Below are 20,400 nucleotides of genomic sequence, written 5' to 3'. Positions count from 1 at the left end.
TGACCAAATACAATTCAAAATTAAGATCAAATCAGAAGATACAACTGTGGACAAGGTACGAACTAAACCATCAATTAGAGGATAATTTAAACTACACAACACAATTAATTTGTTCACATCTTCCCAAGAACCATTGCCAGTAATGCCATCCGAACATACATACCATACTCAGCTTGCCTAAAGTAAGCAGCCCTGGGATCTGAGTCCACCTCCACACTATAGAATAACGAACTAAGGCCGTACGTCTGCTATCACGATTGCAACTGCTACGTACCTAATCTCATCCACACGAGGAAGAGGATGAAGAATAATCATCTTCTCTTTAGCATAAGTAAGAATCTCTGGAGATAAGACAAAACATCCGTGAACCTACACAACAAAGCTTGCTGAACAGCTACTCAACATGTGTCCATACAATTTTGACAATTACTTTCTCATACTCTTCATTTGAACTGAAACGTTCTCTTTGTATTCTAGTCATATACAAGACATCTGTGTCTGGAAGAGCTTCTTCCAACTTGCCAAATTCAGCCTGCACATATCCAATGCTTACGACACCCAAGGTTATCAAATCTTGCTACAGACTCACCTGAGGAATACCCCGAGCAGATATATACTCTGCTATTTCACTAGGCATTGTCAGACTAGGAGGATTGACAAAACGTAACTGTTTAATTTTGTATAAACACAAAAGCTGAGCCAACGAGTGTACTGTTCTGCCATGCTTGAGATCACCAACCATAGTTACCTAAAGTACCAAAACAAATTAAACACCGCTGTGTTACACTGTTGTGAAAGTCTTACTTACAATCAAACCATTGATCGTGCCAATCTCTTCACGCATGGTAAACAAGTCAAGCAAAGCTTGTGTGGGATGCTCTCCTACTCCATCACCAGCATTGATAAGAGGCTTCCGAGCAAGTTTGGCGGCTCTCTATACAAACAATGCACTAGAACAATGAAGTCAAACCTGAAGTTACACAACTAACTTCTGAAGAGCCAGCATGGGGATGTCGCAACACAATGACATCACAGTAACTGCACATCATCTGAACTGAATCTTTAAGAAATCATTTCTATAAACAACAGGATAGCTGTGAGCATGCCGTTTGAAGCAAGCACCTTCCAGAGTCTCTCCTTTCTGCACTGAAGAGTCGCTAGATCTCATATACACCACAGAGCCTCCTAGCCTCTGCATAGCAGAAGCAAAGGAATTCATCGTCCTTGTACTCACTTCATAGAACATGCAGCCCAAAACACAACCCTAAACAAAAATGATAACACAAACATCAACACATGGGAACAGACAAACCTTCAGCAAATCCGTTCCACCCTGCTTTTGAATCTGGAATCTCATTTCATGAGCCAAAAGAAACAACTGCTTCAACTGCAATCAAGTAAAATGTTGTGTTGAATGTGACAATAGCAGCAATAGTTTGCAAATACTTGTTCTCTGGTAAACTGTGACACTTTCAGCACATGCCTGCCAGTTAAGTGATGATCTTTGACTTTCAACATTAGTCCCGAGATCTCCTCTACAAATCAAACCAAATAACATCATAAACATGCATTAAGTGCAATTGATTCTTGTTTGAGTGTCATTGACTATCAATTCTCCTGCTCAACAGTCTGATTGCTTAAACCAAACCACACTTTTATACAACACATGTAAAGTGCCCAACCCGTATATAAATGTAGGGTAACTTTTCAAACAGGCTCTGTACAAACTCATAAGATGTTTGTCTGTCTGCATGCCTGTCTGTCTGTCTGTAATGCTATGTCACAATATAAATAAACCTGGCTATACCTAACAGTTATACGCTGTCCTGTACTATATTGCAAGTGGATGTCTTACGATAGTTTTTGCCAATTTTTACATCATAAAACACTCTAAAGTCGTATGTAGGTCGTAATAAAATGAACCCATGTATAAAGCAAGGAGTTGTAATAACTAGATAGTTACTATTAATATATATAAGTTATTACACGGGAGGAAGGCGTTATGGCATATTATTGACATGCGTGCTCGAGGGCTCCCCCTCGCAACTAAAACTAATTAGCCTCAGCTAATTAGGGAGGGAAAGCCCGAGGCCACGGAAGTCAATAACATCCCATGATCGGCTTTCCCATGTAATAAGTGGTTTGTAGTATGTTGTGTTAGGTTAGAATGACAGTCATTGTAAGTAGATAACAGTGCAGCTGTGGTAATACGGGTAGCAACAGTGTATCACTACAGTACACTGTGCCACTGTTTACCTGTTGCCTACAGCAGCGGTCTATATGGGCAGTAAAATATCGTAGCACAATATGCTTGACAACACACTACAAATATATATATATATATATATATATATATATATATATATATATATATATATATATTTAATACAATGGTTCATAATTGAATAAAGATATAGTCCCACCACCTAAAGGTGAGCGCAAAATACAACTCTAACCATACATGTATGAGTCCCATTTATCAGAAACAGAGCTAACAGCTAATAACGCTAAAATCATTTTTGAATTATATTTCCACAAACAGACAGATAAACGTTCATGTAAGTAGGTTGAAGCCTTGCTAATAGTAAGTCCACTGGTGATGGTAGTCTTCCTAGCGATGTCTTTGAGTACTTTGAGGCTGGATGAAGACCATAGACCAAATGTCTCTACCACTAGAGGATAGAAGAGAGAACCAGTACACTCAATGTTCAAAAGATGACGATGATCTTTTTCCATCTCCCCTGCTGCTGCAGCAGTACCAGCTGTGTTGGCAGAAAAGATAATACAAGATGGTTGAAGAGAATTCCTGATAGAGAGATCAAAATATGCGGGATGACCTTGCAAAAAATCAGGGTGAAAGACGTCTCCTAGTCTTGATTGATTCTCACTAGTACAGCGTTGTTCACGTCGAGTTCCTGAGTTGTTCGTCCGGAGACAATGAAATATAATGTCACACAAAGCATTGTGACATTTGTTTCTCAGGAAGCCACTGTGGCAGCCTAGAACATGATCTCCGTGACTGTCCAAAATGGAACCGCAGTAGCACCTGCTGGAAGAAGGTGGAAGAGGAAATAAGCAAATGCCCAGCCAAAGATGCAGACAAACAATATACTCCTATGCAGACATGGTAAGGCCGAAGACAGGGTTGGGTATTGCCCTAATCCATGAACCTGCAAAAGGACCTGAAATTGTATTTAGCCGTGCTTTGTCTCGAAGACTGGCAGAAGCCTTGATTTGTGATTGCAAAGAAGAGTCGAGGATGACTTGAATGTCATGTTGTTTAGACGTTGTTAGACAAATAGTGCTGTTTGCAGGAAGAATCGAGTTCAGATGTTCACAAGATTGAAGTTCACCAGGAACAATCAAGTCTGGATGGTTACTTGATACAGTTGCTTCCTCTGCAACAAATGAAGAGACAAAAGTTTTTAGCAACTGGCAGGATAAATCCTTCGTGGAGTTACAACTGCCGATAAAGGCTGCTGAGTATGAATTGCATGCTTCCCAGTCCTCCAAAACGAATAGGTAGTGTGGCTTGAGACCAAGCTGAGTCAGGTAAAGAGGATCGTGAAATCCTCTCTAAACATTTGCGCATTCCATTATCAAATCTACTCAACTGAAGAGAGATTTTGTCATAAGAAACAGTCCTCAGTAGATGGTTGATCTTGCATATGCTGAGACATGTGCGTAGCAGATGAAGCTCCACTTGGGGGTCCTGTAAATCTTGAAGATGATTTTGACATAGCAAGACCTTGTCAATACGTTTGGCAGTACTTGACATAAAGAAAGAGTCGGATCCAAACATAGGTGATCCCAACAGCTCAGCTCCTCCAAGTGAATCTTCATCCCTTTGGACTTCGATTGGAAAATTTGGAAAAGACCTGTCGCCTGAAGGCTAAAAGACTTCACATTTACTCATATTGAGATGTAACCCATGGGAAGGGCCAATTGAAGACAACTGATTCAGAAGACGTGCCACAGATGAACGTGAGCCAACAAAGGTGCCATCATCCAGACCCAATGGGTCTCCTTGCTGGACTCCACTTGCTGATTTTATAGAAACGTCGCCAAATCGTAATTCTCCTTCACAGTGGTAGCACCATTGAGTCCATGCAAAAATCTCAGGAAAATCTTTGTGAACTTGGTCAAGAAAAGAAGAACGGTTACATTCATTAAACGCGTTTGAGAAATCGATTTTCAAACAGCATAAGTCAGGATTGCTTCCTTGACTGTCAAGAACTGTAGACAGGGAGTGGACTGCAGCTTCCAAGCCACCATGGATGCCTACACCAATCTGACCAGTACGCAAGAAGACATCTGGACAATTCTGTCGTACTGCTGAGCAACACAAACGACTTGTTAGGCGTCTCACGACCTCCCCTACTGCAATTGGACGAATACCTCCCTGCTTCTTGTATAAGGCAGTGAGAGGAGCGCTTGTGAGCCATGGAGCTATATAAGGGTGAGCTTGACCAGAAAGAAGAAAACAGACCAAATCAGTCAAATTTGCTAAACAATCTTGGGCTGAAGGTGTAGTAGAACCCTCAATGACATCAAGTAGGTGCTGGCATCTTAGCTTAGATCCGCCTGGGCTAGATACTTTTGGAAATCCACGTAAAGCCTCCAAAACAGAACTTGAGGTAACAACAAGTGAAGCAGGAATCTCAGTATTCCAGACTGGGAGAGGATGATATGGATGTCTCTCTTGTAGTTCAGAAACTGCAGAAAGGTCATCGTGACAAGCACAACCAGGAGAACAGCGAGCGCATGGCATCACCATATCGGCCCTCTCTGGCCAATGAAAGAGCATGTTTGGCATTCGCTGACTCAAGAGATGTATGGTTCGCATTGAAATTCTTGCCACTACAACAAGAATCTAATCTCGCCTCTTCCCAAAGAGATACCAAATCGCCTTCCTTCCACCTTCGAATACGTGACAACAGAATAGTCTTGACAATAACTCGCTTCTTCTTGCCTCCCCTAGGAGGACATCTGAGAACTGCTTTTGAAAAGAGAAAGAATCGAGCGAATCCCCAGAGACCATCCACAGATGCATGTTTTAATTCTGCAGCAAAAACCTCTGCCAACTCAGGACAAACACAGCGAGGGATATGCATAACAGTAGTGACAGTCAGTGAAATGATCTCATTCATGAGAGAAGAAAACAAAGTTGATTCACAATCAGAGCGGCAGGAAAGCTTCTCAGCCCATTTAATTGCTTCCAAAACGAGGTCGGTAGAATCTGGTGAACTTTCCGTACTGGAAGGAGACAATGATGAACATTCGGACTCAACCGAATTCGAAGGAACCGCAACTGAGACAGTAGACTTCGATAACCACGTAGAGTGTTCTGGACCTGTCATCAGACCTCGACAACGAGAACTATTGGAACCTTGCGAGCGACGGCATGTCGTCCAGCGACTCGAATAGGTAAACCCACAAGATGAGCAGAGATTACGCCCGTGTTTCTTCAAAAAGGCGGCCGACGGAAATACACGTCTCGAAATGTGTTCTACGTTGACATGCTGCCATCTAGCGTTGTCAGAAGCTAAACCTTTGGATCATATAAAGAATGCGCACCACCGCTCTAAAACGCGCCAAATAGGTGGTGCAAAGCGTGCTCAGCCACGTGTTGATTCTATTAATATAAAATACCCGTATACTCTCTTTATCAGTCACGATTTAGGTTCTGTCCCACCATTAACGTTGCAGGTGGCGCAATAAATGCAGGTCGCTTACATAAACCAACAGAACAGGAGTGGCTACGGCTAATTTGCAGAGAGTAGACTTCCCTTCTTGCGTACGCTAGTTACCTGCCTTGTTCGCGGGAAAATTATGGCGGTCGCTGATATTTACGTAAGAGTGCCTGAAGTCTGCTTTGGTCCCGATCCACACTGTGATGTCATGGATTTTTTCATGCAGCGTCTAGGCTTTCTTTCAACAACAACGAAGCTGCAACCCAACCCTCTATCAATTAATATTAATTCCATCCGGGTAACTACACATTTGCAAAAAAAAGAACAAGGTTTGTCAGCTTTTTACGTAATTACCTACTACTGTTATAAGACAAGTTGAACTTACTATTACAACACAACTGTTTAGGTTAAACTGCAACGCTAGAAGAAGTTGAGAGACAGCTAGCTAGGGTACTGGATACCACTGGCTGATATCCAACGTGATGGCGGCAAAGGCTGCCGCGTGAGTCACGCCATGACGCTCCCGCCACATGAATTGATGCAAATATGACGGCAGCATATGGCGATGGCACCCTTTCATTTTTTTCAGTTTTGTTTTCACTCGATTACAATATGATTCAATATGTTGTGTGTGTACTCCAGTGCCAGGGTCCACAAAATGTAAAGAGTGGTTAACTGTCCTGTGAGCTGCCACCAGGGGGAGTGTGTTAATCCGATTGTACGCTCTCCATTCGTCAGAATGTACTATTGTGCCAGGCAGGACGTGTTGTGCTACGATCGGTAGAAGTGTCGCAGCATCTCTTCTTGGAACTATTTCCATGTAACCCAGTGCTGGCTGCTGTGTTACATCAACAATTCCAAAAACCCACACTGGGTCACGTGGTGCTCTTCCTCTGTGATGCTGTATAATTTCACAGGATAACTCTTAACAGTCAACAGTGTAATGTTCAATGCAATTACCTTCGGTTTGTGGGAAAAACAGGATTCGTCTATTTCAACAATGTTGGACTGAACTGGACCAATGCCGCCAAGTCTAATAACATTTTGTTGGAGTTTCCACGAGCACACATCTCTTAGGTACTGGTACATCTGGATTCCAGTGACTAGAGATACTTTACAAACATCCTTCATTTGAGACACAGGTGTCTCAAAACACCAGTGGTAGATTACAAGTAACCAAGTTGTCAAAGGAACATTTGATTGTTGAAAAAATGAATCACGTCGAACTGAACTATAATATATATATATATATATATATATATATATATATAATGAAGAATTTCTGTTTAGAGTAATATAATGTTTTTAGGCTACCACATTTTGCATACTTAAAAATTACCGTTGCATTCTGCAGTTTTTTTCAGAACATCGCCAAATGTAACCGTCCTTGCATCTTTTAAACGATTTTATTGCCATGGCCACACCATGACAGTTGTTGCATTCTTCTTGCCTTGAAATAAGTCCTCGACGCTGCATGAAATCGATGACATCACGCTGTGGATCAGGACCAAAGCAAACTCCATGCACTCTTGCGTAAATATCAGCGACCGCCATAATTTTCCCGCGAACAAGGCAGGTAACTAGCGTACGCAAGAAGGGAAGTCTACTCTCTGCAAATTAGCCGTAGCCACTCCTGTTCTGTTGGTTTATGTAAGCGACCTGCATTTATTGCGCCACCTGCAACGTTAATGGTGGGACAGAACCTAAATCGTGACTGATAAAGAGAGTATACGGGTATTTTATATTAATAGAATCAACACGTGGCTGAGCACGCTTTGCACCACCTATTTGGCGCGTTTTAGAGCGGTGGTGCGCATTCTTTATATGATCCAAACCTTTCTCACAAATAGGGCATAGAAAGGTACGTGTGTCAGCAACATCCCCGTTAACATCGTCGTCATCGTCACTGATGGCAATTTCAGCGTTTCCTGAAGACGATGCCGTCTCACTGGTCATGGCGAGATGAAACGAAACACAATGCCAAACGCAGTAATGAGAATAGCCCAGAAGATGCAGAAGATTCAAATGTTTCACAACGACTTGACACATCCGGGAATATATATATATATATATATATATATATATATATATATATATATATATATATGTATGTATGATGATGGCATGTCCACTGATAACAGTGATGAATCTCTTTAGTGTCCTCTGTGTCTCTTGATATGTATACATACATACATACATACATACATTTAAATTTAACTATTTCCAACAACCGTGTCTTTACTATTTAGTGCTAAACGTTCTAAAATTAGTCTAGCATTAATTAAAAAGCCAAAGAAATATATATATATATATATATATATATATATATATATATATTATATATATATATTTTACCAACTAACAGTGGGCAAACAAATCACACATACTCCCACATAACACTGTCAACATACATATGGCTAGTCTGTCCAGGATGTCCAGGATCAGTTTAGCATTATACCGCCAAAGACTAAAAGAAAGTTGTTGCAGTAAATGCTGGATAGCTTTAGAGACCGTTGTCCCTGTAGTAAAACAATTCTTCTTGCTATAATTTTTAAAATCTCTAAAGAACTAGGAGACCAAACTCCCAGTGTCTCTACAACTAGAGGATAGAAATCACATCCAGTATATACGTGTGTGTGTACATATATATATATATATATATATATATATATATATATATATATATATATATATATATATATATATATATGTACCAACTAAGCTCTTAGCGGGAAGCTAGATGAAGCCATTCCCCCCGTGGTTGGTTGGCACACTGTTCATAGCTCTTCGGTAGAAGTGTGGTGGTGTCCACCCTATTGCTGTTGGAGAGTACTAAGGAGGTTAGCTAATCATGTTTGTTGTGATACTGACTGACCACATCCTCCAGATATACTTTTACACTACGGACAAGTGGGAGTTGGAGTGAAAGATGGTCTAGAGGCCACTATACATTCCAGTGTTCGAAATTGCGATCGCCAATTCGCCAATGGCGACTAAAACTTTCCGTTGGCGACTGCATGTTTCAAAGCTAGTCGCCAGCTTTGATAAATCTGCTAAATCTGCGGTGCTAAGCGGCTTGCAGTCTCTGGAGTCAAATTGTGCGTGTGCAGCTAATTAGCTAATCTTGTTACTGTTGAGTGGCAACTTTTTACAGTGTTGTAATGTGACACTCTGTAGCAGGCAGAATGTATTCAAAACATTTGTGTCATGCAGGTTGGATTGGTGTGACCGCATCTCATTACTAACTTCCGTGACTTTATGTTTGGGGAATAGAGAGAGACGCGTGTGTACTGTACAAGTGTACATGTTGCTAGGAATCAACAACACACCACAGCTGGTAGCAGCACACTTGTAGGTGTCTTCAGACTATGGTTTCGGATTTCAACCCTAGTGTTACATGTTGCACCTACTCCAAGGAACGCTGGTTTGCAGTAGTTGGTTTGCGGTTACTTGAGTCTGGTTTGGAGCTATCGAAACATTCTAGCTGTTTACCGCGTAGTAACTAGCGCATAGTGATAAGTGTAGCAGTCTAGGGCTAACAAGGAAATCATCGTCTTACTGTGCTAGGTGCTGCAAGAAACAGGGCGTCAACAGTACAAATCTCGTGCATGCAAGATGACAGAGGAAGCCGTCTTCATCACTATCGCAGTGGTACTAGACTCGAGTAGCCTCGCCCCAGACACGGTGTGAATTGCAGCCCCGGTGTGGATTGCAGCCCCGGATTGTTAGCTAGACCAGCTGCTGAAGATAATTTTAGTTTTAACAAGTCAACAGACTTGCTTTAATTAATGCTTGAGTGTGAAAATTATAATTGTTTGTAAAATAATTTGTCCTGTGCATAAACCTTCTGATAGGGAGCATGAAAATAGACGGTCTGGTGTCCAAGGCGGCTGTAACCACGCCCATTTCTTACACTGGCGGCTAGCGAATTTTGGGAATTTCGAACACTGCATTCTGTTCAGACATTTATGAATGACCCATAGCAGAAAGTGCTCCAATATGTATGTAGACTACACAAGTCAGTTCTATCTCTCCTGAGACTCTAATCTGGGAAAAATGGACATGACAGTTTGGAATAACATTTGTAACAGATTTCTTCCGCCATACTTGAACAACCTTTGTCGAACAAGCTAGTTTTCACTGAGCTGGCTGAAGAGCTCACTGTAACCGCTAAAGTCATCCATATGTGACTGACATGTGCATTCCATGCAGTGTGGTGTTGGCTCTGTGCTAGCTATACTTCACAGCAAGAGTCAAACGCTATTTGAGTAGTCAAGCGTCTTGTAAAGATCTCATTGCCAGATAACCCATAAAATAGCAAACTATGCTGTTCATAATCAGTGATAATAATGTATTGCTGGAATGCAGAGAAATTCTAATTCCAAGTGATAATTAGCTAAGAACAAGCGATAGAGGCTTTCAAGACAGCCAGTATATTTTCCTGTGGTTCACATATATTTTAAAACTTCTGCAAATTGAGCACTTGCTTTTGTTGTTCTTGTGATTTTAGAGGCAGAAACCAAGCAATGTCGCCTCTAGCCATAAGCAGCCAAAGAGAACTCACTATGTTAATGCTAAACTAATGTCCAATAAATTCTAAAAAATTGTGAGTAAGCACAGAACACTGGAAAGAACACATCTGACAAGAATACTTATAAGGATGGGAGCATGACATTCTTCCTATAAGTAGCCTCACCTGAAGTTCCAGGCCCTTCTGAATCTCTTCTGATTCGTGTCCCTGTTCCAGGCCCTTCTGAATCTCTTCTGATACGTGTCCCTGTGAAGGGCTTCACTTCTCGTTTCCATTTTACTGTTGAATTCAAATTTGAAGACCTCAACATTCGGCTTCCAGCAAATAACAGAGGATCTTGACCAAAACCTGGTTTAACAAGAACCTAACACAACCAGTGCTTTACATAACAGTACCATAATTTTAACTAAATACAAAATAACCTTCCCATCAATGTATGCCATTTCTCCTCGAATAACTACTTTCCGAACAGACCCATACACTCTCTTTCCTCTGAAGGGAGTCCAACCACATTTAGACTGTGGCATAGCATCAGGAATCTGCCACTCAGTGTCTAGATCTACCTCAACAAACGTGTCTGGCTGTTCAGGTAAACCAAAAATCTTCATTGGGTTTGTATACAACTTTTCGATGATGTCCTGAAAAACACAATTGATATATATATATATATATATATAAAGCTCAAATTGTCGTGTGTGTGTGTGTGTGTGTGTGTGTGTGTGTGTGTGTGTGTGTGTGTTTGCGATACGTAGCCACGTGTTTTGTCCGTTCGCAACCAAAATTGGCATACACACTTGGCACGCGAGGAATAAAAAATTCAAAAATTGCACGAAGTCCCTTCATGAGGGGTCGACCCCTGTAACATTCTCGATGACGTAAACGCTACACCATGGAATCCAGTTCATTCGAACACACACCACACCAGTCCTATGTACACTGTATGTGCTGTATGTGTTGTCGTCATTCGCAAAGCTTCAAGCAATCGAAGATTTCTTGCCAATTGAAGCTACACTTCTTGCGTTTTCGTTTCTCTCCAAATTCTGATTGTATTTGCACCAAATCCAATCTAGCATTTTCTGTACCAAGCACTACACAGAGAGTGCAAAAAACACGAAGAGCAAGATTTGAATTCATTCAACACATCCGGGACATTGTAACAAAGATTGTGCGTGGCGTGTCCACACATTAAGACTGAGTCTTCCATCAGAACACTACAGTATTTTGCGTATACAAAGGACAGGGCATGTATCTAGCGTGATACAAAAATACAGGTAAGCCATTAGCACTAGATCTCTTGTTAAAGGAAAAACATGTCATTCTTCTTGGTGACTCAAGGAAAGTGATAAACAGTAGTTTACCAAACAAACAGCAAAAACAAATCAAGGGTTGACTGCCAAGTACCTACTTACTAACAAATAACTAGAAGAAAGGTACCTAATATAGTGCGAGTAAAAAAGGTCACTGGTGTCAACCTGACACATGTCTAAGGCAAACAGCCATGAATCAACGCATGGATTTCAGCATGAGTTGTCCAACCGCTAAGCCAACGTATCCTTCCAGTGTACTACGAGTGGTAAACAGTTATCCCCTTTGTATTTACATCCAGGCTGAATAAGCTGCAATTACAATATCTTAGCACATCTCAAAGATTAACTGACTGCATCTGTTAAACCCAAATGCAGTAGTACATCTATTGCTGAAAACATGCCACTTTCATATCTTGCTTTCAATAGCATGTCATTATAAGTGAGTTCTTACTAAAACTGTTGCAACTAGAGCTGGTAGCTTTAACAGCATGCCATTACAAGGTGAGGTGCTGTTATACAGCAAATTACAGTAGTCACAGTAGTCTGAGGTTGATCTTTTGATATCATAGTGAATCACGATGGAGAAACTATGTTGACACGCTGATGCAATAGATGACCTGTAACTGCCACTGTTGTAGTCTATCATGATGATGATGATACAAGTCAATCAAAATCATATCCACATTACAGCTGAGAGTGCAAAGAAGCATATTTCCATGTGTAGCCAATACCCATTACACAACAAAACAAAGCCACAAGAAAATACGGCTGGGTACAAGACTACGGTAGCATAGTAACATACCTAATTAATAATGACATGCTGCTATACAGTACCGGCAATAAGTAAGCTGACAGCGATACGATACGATACGATACGATACGATACGATACCATACGATACGATACGATACGATGGGATACGATACGATACGATACGATACGATACGATACGATACGATACGATACGATATCATAGGATACCATAAAAGATACTATGTAGGATAGGATAAGATAAAAGATGATACCATACAATTAAGATAAGATACCATCCATAGGATATACGATACGCAATATGATATATGATACAATTAAGATAAGATACCAGATGGTACGATATATGATACGCAATACGATACGATACGCAATACGATACGATACGATATGATACGATACGATACGATACGATAAAAATGTTAGGTTACTTATTGCCGGTACTGTACCTCAACATACATGTATAACAAAAACATTGATAAAACTCATGTTATAATGGCCCAATGTCAAAAGCAAGGTATTAATATAGTAGTGACACAGACACAATTCATTGTTGTTGGCTTGTCCTTTTGAGATTCCTTCCTAATTAAGAAAATCAGTTCAGTAAAGACACTGCCAGAAAGAGTTCGTCAGTCAACACTACAAAATTCCTGTATAAACTCATGAGCAAGTCACATGTCATTTTCATAGCAGGGTTCTCTCCAGCAATACTCCCCAGCAATACATAGCTTGGCCGCCAGCCACACTATTTTCCTGGTACATTATTTCTCATATTTCTTGACAGCCACTCTTGTTCTGTTAATCACACAACCATCCTCACATACTCTTAGTAACACTAATGTTTAAAGCATAAAATTGTTTGAAACTGTCCCTGACCTTAGATGGATGTGTACTGTTCTGAACTCTGAATGCCTAGCAGAGTGTGCAATGCACACAGCTTTAGATCGCTTCTTGTATTCTATCGAGTGCTGGAAATCACAGGCAACTGACCCTTGTACTCAGTACGACACTGTGAGTGAATGCAAGGTAACATTATAGCACACTTAGTCGCTTCAATATGAAAACCTGTTGTTGAGAATACTTGTCTTACGGTTACCTGAGTGCTACCCATTACAAGATAGAGTGCTACCCATTACAAGATAGATCAGGTGACAGCCTCCATATGGCAGATGGTCCTGCGAATTCACAGGCGGTACAAACTAATGTGTCAGCAACTGTCCCTATTGGTGTATGAGCATCTTATTCACTGGAAACAAGTAGACCGGTCCTGCTAACGTAATCTACTAGGTATGAATAAACTGTCTGTGCATGTGGAGAAGTATTAGCTTTGCAAGTCAATCCTTCCTCCCCTTCCACTCACACGAAATATGTGACAAGTGCTGCTTGAACTAGAGTTGCTTGCACGAAGACAAGAATCTAGAAATCTATGCACAGCGATTAGCATTGGAAAAAACAGTAATTGTTAGAGTTTGTCAAATAGTGTTCTGTTTGCTATAGCAGTACAACCATAAACTTGTTAAAAATCAAGAAAGACTATTATTGCATAGAACAGTTCTATGACTAAAGCAAAGGTGAAGGTGTGCCAAAAAATGTCTGTGACCATGCTATTGCGCCATGTAGCCACGCCTAAGCATGCTGATGTAAGTTATGTCTGAGCCTTTGAGGTCTGAAGACCACTACCAATGTTGACTCTCCTTTCAACAGAAGCACATTCGCACTTCAGTGCCCAACACGTCTATTCCTGCCCTTATCAGTGCACCACATTATGCTACTTCGAACCATGTGTCATTAACCCTAGGAGTAGCAAAGGTTATAGTAGTCGTTTTCCGGAAGTGGCAAACAACATACTTGACAGAAATACCGATTTGATGGAAACGATCATGTGAACAATTCTAGAATGTACAGAGTGTGTTCACTGTTATCGCTCGTGTAATCTCGACATATGGTTGTTGGAGCTTGTCCACTAGTATAGGCGGAGTCACGCAGGATGTTACAATTTTGATTACTGATCATGACTTTCGAGTGTACCTTCAAGGCCGTAGCGAATGGAGAGTAGGTGAACAGAGAGTAAGTAAACCTGCGACAAAGCACTGCACCGAAGTGATTTACCTTTTGATGATAAGACTGCCTGACCTTTCTCAGTCACCTGATTAATAAACAAGAGTTGAGGTGTTTGTGTCTAGTGGCGTCCACGTGATGTTAATTTGTGCATGCTTGCAAGTAGGTGCTTACCAATACCTGTGCAGCAACTGTTTGATGTTGTTAAACCTACAGTCTGTTCAAATATTAGAGAGGACTTGGGAAAAACCCCGTATCCCCTGAAGTGGACGTCCTAGCAGGTTGATTCCAACATCATTGGAAAGCTCACAAGGGGGAGGTTCCAGATCAGTTAATGAATAATGTGATTGGTTCTTTATTACGACACAATTTGTAACTTCCTGGATGACATGCGCTTGGCCCTGCCCTCCTCTTGCATTTACACCAGGTGTCTGATAACTTCAAAGCCACCGCTATAATGCCCACTACTTGAAAGCTGACGGGGACGTACTTTGAACTATGGATTGATAAGTAAAACAGCTGTAGCTAGCAAGCTCATGTAGTTGAGGCATTGGTTGAACCTTTGAACCTAAGTTCATAGCTAAACTGGAACTGTTTATTTCACTAGCCGGAATTAACAACGCCCATCTCTGCTCCTCAATTCCTTATCTATTAACCGCAGTTCCCACGTCCTCGCCAATAATCGAACAGACTTTAGGCATTGTTGCAACTGAAGAACATACCTGTGCATCGTTGTTGAGACTAAAATCAATCGTTGGGTGTTCTAAGAACACACGTATAGGTAAGTTTCCTGCTTAGCAGTGCGTTTGGTAGCACATCGCTAATTCTACTGTACAACCAAAGTACCCAGAACTGGAAAGAGGTCAATATCTCGGCGCCCAGGGTTCAGCACTGTGGTGCTCCCTTTCATTAATTTTGAGAACTGGTTTAGTTACCTGACGAACAGCATGCTCAATTTATAATACAGAAAATTTACTTGTGTTTGTGCAAACAACATTTAAAGTCCAGCAGGACAAATATAATCAGCTGAATAAGGTCATTGTGTGCAAACTGCCATCAATTTCACTGCTCCTATATAAAATGCTGCAGTGTTTGGACATGCTAAGTCAAAGCCAAAGTTGGTTAGAAACTAAGTCAACACCAATAGAGAGAGGAGCCTAATACTTTCAATATGCTCATGTCACATTAATACCACGTTGTTATTTTTAGACTTCAGAACCGTGCTAGTATCATAAAAATTGATCTAGCTGGCCAAAATTGGCATTAATATGAGACCTTAATGGCAATCTTGAAGAAAATTTATCTGGTCTGCCTCAGTTCTGAAGTTGCTAGTGAGAACGCAGTACTAATGTAGAAAACGTGTTGAATAAAGCTCTGATGTCTTGCAAGAACATCAGCCAACACATTTACAGCATCCCTCGCAAGAAAAAATTGTGCAGCAAAAGATTTGCAATTTTGTAAGATCGCAGCTCATCGCACAATTAAATTAATAAAATCAGATTTCCTCCCGCACAAATTAGCTGGGTTGAACTTATTATCGCACAAATGAATTCGCATTAACAGTAATGTTCCCCGAAATCACACAACTTTATTCCGCACGATTTCCTTTCTAAAAGGCAAGCTGAAGACCTGCGAACAAAAATAAGTCTTAGTGATAGCCAGCTTTCCCATCTTTAGTGAATATTGTACCCCTGCCCAACAATATGTGACAGAACATTCACCTTCACTGTGAGGTACGTGTAGTTTCATAGCGATAAGAGGAAAATGCTGAAGCCATTCGTTATGATTTCTCATGCGTGTAGGTCTGGAAATCCGAGGAAACACTGCATCAACTTCCGCTTTGCAGTGTTCTAGTCTACGACTCTTCTAGTTGATCTAAAGTTTCCTAACTCCAATTTGAGATATCTCAGATTCATTAGTATGCCGTTCACTTGTACAGTTTGTCGTGAAGGTACTGGGAACGAAGAAAGAAGTCTGTTTAGATTTCAATTCGATTGGGGATGGTTAAGAGAGTGGAGTCTGTGTTTGAGGCTAAAAAGGAAGGCAGTCGGACCACATTCCAGAGTAAGCGTAGATCATTTCAGTCGGATTGCTTTGAGAAAGATTTCAAAGCAAAGCTAGTGAGAGGAATAGGGTTAGGGTTATGACAGATGTAAGAGCGTTGTAGTTTCCTCGGTTCCAGTCTTTTTACAGCACTACACATCAAAGCGGTAGTTGATGCATGTATCCTCGAGGTTCCAGACCTATGCACATGAGAAGTCATAAAGAATGCCTCCAGCGTTTTCCTCTCATCGCTATGAAGCGGCACCTACCTCAAAGTGAAGGTGAATGTTCAAGCGTTGTCTCCAATCAAGTGATTTGATGTAAAGAGTCGCGTTGCGCTAATTGAGATTTTACCAATACAAAATGATCCAGATCATCCTCCAGTGCCGTCATGCCTCGTGCACCTTCTTTGTCTGGGAGCATTCAAACTGTGATTTCTCCTTTACAGAGATGCTTGGCTAGCGACTAGGGTACCGTTGAACTTCTCGAAAACAAGGCCATTTTTCAAGAGCAATTTGTTTTTCTGTGTGAGTTCCCCTTTAATATGTAAGTCAAACCACATGCTCTAGCATTAACTCCAAGATGTATACCATATTACCACACATAAAAGCACATGCACCTACATGTGAAATCAGGCTCTTTCAGGAATAGAAAAAGTTGATAGAGATAGAAGAGTATGCGCCTCTAAGTGAACAACTGAAATTCGTCTGATCGAGTGTTGCATTGATTACTACTCTAAGTAGTATTTTGTCTAAAATACTGGTCATAATTGCTACGTGATCATATCTTCGTCAGTAACGTCAGTCGGTCTCGAAGTCCCCGTTGTTGCTGCAATTGTCATCATCGTCATCATTATCATCAACATTGCTGAAACAGCGTTCTTTTTTAGGTATGGAAACCTTCTCTAGAAGCTGACATAATGGAAAGTGGGCGTAACAAAAAATTTCCTATTGTTGACAGACAGCAATCGACAATATCGCACCCTCAAAAGAACTTTGTTCTAACATCTCTGTCTATAGATTTCCATCATTCATCTACCCACTCTGCTACTTGGAGACAGCTGGCCACCACACCTCATAAACAAGCGCATGTGCTAGTACCCCGAGGTCCTATTGGTTCATAACACTCACATATTGGCGTATGAACCTTATGCTCGGTAATATCGTATGTGTGGAAAAGTAATCATGGGTGACTAAGCAAAGTAATAAGCAACTTGGTACAGTAACCAATTACTGCCCTTCCCCAACAATGATATTCGTTTCATTGCATCATAAAATCAAAAAACAATCAAACAATATACTAACTTGAATGGTAAGGCGGCCATCATGAACTGCTGTCAGCAAGAGAGGCAGCATGGTTTCAAGACCAGGAAAGCCAGGAGGAGGAGTACTTGACATCTTTTCATTTACAGTGTGTGGTGCTGTACATATAAATCCACAACTTAAATGACGCTACATCCACAAACTAATAATTCCATCATCAAGCACTCATACCATGATCAGTAGCAAAGCAGTCAATAATGTCTATATTGTCCCAAAGAGCCTGCTGATCTTCCCTACTGCAGAGTTGTGGTCGAACTTGTGACATGCCCTCTCCCAACCACTGTAAATCATCCTCCGAGAGAAACAAATGATGTGGACAGACTTCACAAGTGACTTTTTGTCCACACTTCTTAGCCATACGAATCAGTTCAATCTGCAAAATAAATACACATACATGTACTTTAATTTGATATCATTGTTGTTAACAGTTACAAGTGTCACAGGATGTTGCATACTCAAAGTTCACTTGCTTTACAAACTAAATTGATGTCTACCTCATCCTTCCTTGCAACGTGACACACATGAATAGGTCTTTTGAAAAACTCTGCACACAAAAGAACTGCAGCCATAGTCTGCCGTTCTGCATGAACAGCAATTGGCATGTTTTTAGGCCAATGTTCCAAATGCTACAAACAAACAAACAATTTCAATGTCTATAAACAAACCAATAGGCAAGAAACTCCAGAACCTGCATCCACACTGACATGCTATCCAACCTAAGTGTAGTAAATGTTTCATTAAGATACATCTTCAAGGCAACAGCAGCATTTTCAAGTGCTGGTATCAGTGTTGCATTATTAGGTCCAGCACCAACATACAAGCAGTAGTCACAATGAGCTCCAGCTGCTGCAAGCTGACAATAAACAACCTTAAAGATAACTAAAACAACTCTACAACATATACACATAGCAAACCTTTCTCACAACCTCAAAGCTTTCAACGTCGACAACAGCAGGATTAGTGTTTGGCATAGCAAGAATCATAGTGACACCACCAGCAAGAGCTGCTGCAGTAGCCGTTGACCAGTCTTCCTTGTGAGTAGCCCCCGGTTCTCTTACATGTACATGTACATCTATTAAACCAGGCAATCGCACTAAACGCTGTGCTGTCAAACAGTCAATATCCGTCCGCACTGGCAAACGTCTCCCTTGCATTTTACTCAAAGCCTGTTGAAAAATTCTGATACAAAACAAGACATAAACGCTAAAGAATTGTCTACCTTAACAAACAACTTTGCACATTTTATGTCGGTAATGAGTGGCACTGAGTAATCGACTGCCATACGACGAGTTCGATATCCCCATGTAACATAATTTGCTGGACGACGAGAACCCCGATTTCTCATTGGCAAGTTAATAACAAGATCAAACTTCTGACGAGACAAATAGTCAGCAATACCCAACTCAGGATATGAGTCATCAACTCCAGTAGATGCACTACCATCAGTTTCCTGGAATGGCCAATCTACACCCTCTATCTGCCAGTCATACACAACAAGCTCTTCGACATCATAAAAATTATAAACAGATGCCATTGCCATACTTTAACATCATGTTCTGAGTAAAAGTCTGCTGTTCCCACACTGCCATACAACTTGTAGCCCAACCTTTGCAAAGTCTGCACTGATGGTAACATTTCTGTCTTTGCCTAAATGTAGAGAAAACTATAATTAAGACACTCATCGGAAAGGAAACGTTTGGAAACCAACATTGTTTCATAATCAGACTACTAAAACTGTACTTCACTAACTGATTAATTATTACGTAAAATAAACAAACATTAATGTTAAATACTATATACATATAACCAAACAAAAATAAGTATTACATAAATACCTTAGCCTTGTGAAATAATCTGTGTGTGTGTGTGTGTGTGTGTGTGTGTGTGTGTGTGTGTGTGTGTGTGTGTGTAGCATGTGTTACATAGTATGACATACGGGCTTGTAGTTCGAACACCTGTGAAGTCAACAGCACAATTTGAGACCTTGTTTGGGCAGAGGAAAGTTGCATGGTCAATGCCATGCTAAGCCGGAAGTGGCAACTCAACTAAGCACTGCAACACCATTGACTCGACACACCACTAGACGCCTTTCTCACTAGAAGCTTGTCTACCGTGCTATCATCGTACGGTGTTGTCAGAAAACTAGATTCTTTGAGACAGCGGTGTGCTCAAATCTACGAATGCCACTTGTAATCACCTTGCATTACCGCTGATGCTAACGCCAAAATCAGCAGTGACTGTAAATGTAAGGCTACTGTACACTGAAGAACTTGTCAAACTACTTGCTAGCATATTCTACTGTTTAGCTTAATTACATGTTGATCTGTCTTGAAAAGAATCGTCTGATGTAATACACAATGCATGTCTGTAGCACAGCAACAAATTAAGTACTGAACGTGTCTAGTACAGTATATTCAAGTAATGACTGTGTAACAATTAGTCAACTTATCAATTAATTTAATAACTATCTATTAATAATAAAAACTGCAGTTACATGCCTTTACAATTATTGGAAAATTGATCTCATTTGCATATACTTGTAGTACATACTCACTATTCCTCTAGGAAGAGACTCTCTCTGATGAATTTATGGTTGTATGATAGTGATGTTTTGATAATACTTAATACCGTGAGTGATTATTGTTCACATTTATGACACAAACAAGACTTTGGGT

At 40.7% G+C, this 20,400-nt stretch overlaps 1 protein-coding gene across 2 annotated transcripts in view; it reads right to left on the bottom strand.

Moving 5' to 3' along the window:
• Positions 1–20,400, bottom strand: part of LOC134185099 (CAD protein-like) — a 48,458-nt gene continuing 28,058 nt past the window's right edge. The window contains exons 25-42 of one of the 2 annotated variants that reach the window (XM_062652895.1): positions 19,268–19,372; positions 18,945–19,202; positions 18,640–18,891; positions 18,414–18,578; positions 18,220–18,351; positions 17,897–18,098; positions 17,708–17,823; positions 10,647–10,862; positions 10,390–10,588; positions 1,447–1,535; positions 1,313–1,387; positions 1,123–1,264; positions 990–1,060; positions 809–934; positions 590–748; positions 416–532; positions 275–341; positions 1–216 (exon numbers count right to left, since the gene is read on the bottom strand). In XM_062652895.1, coding sequence (XP_062508879.1) covers positions 312–341; positions 416–532; positions 590–748; positions 809–934; positions 990–1,060; positions 1,123–1,264; positions 1,313–1,387; positions 1,447–1,535; positions 10,390–10,588; positions 10,647–10,862; positions 17,708–17,823; positions 17,897–18,098; positions 18,220–18,351; positions 18,414–18,578; positions 18,640–18,891; positions 18,945–19,202; positions 19,268–19,372 — 2,454 coding nt within the window. In that variant the 3' untranslated portion in view covers positions 1–216; positions 275–311. Of the gene's footprint in view, positions 217–274; positions 370–415; positions 533–589; positions 749–808; positions 935–989; positions 1,061–1,122; positions 1,265–1,312; positions 1,388–1,446; positions 1,536–10,389; positions 10,589–10,646; positions 10,863–17,707; positions 17,824–17,896; positions 18,099–18,219; positions 18,352–18,413; positions 18,579–18,639; positions 18,892–18,944; positions 19,203–19,267; positions 19,373–20,400 lie in introns of both variants that reach the window. The other variant, XM_062652894.1, reaches the window with a different exon arrangement.

This window comes from Corticium candelabrum, chromosome 9, assembly GCF_963422355.1.
Source record: "Corticium candelabrum chromosome 9, ooCorCand1.1, whole genome shotgun sequence".
Taxonomy (NCBI): Eukaryota; Metazoa; Porifera; class Homoscleromorpha; order Homosclerophorida; family Plakinidae; genus Corticium; species Corticium candelabrum.
The sequence above is the reverse complement of the archived record's forward strand: the minus strand, read 5'-3'. Positions and strand labels throughout refer to the sequence as shown.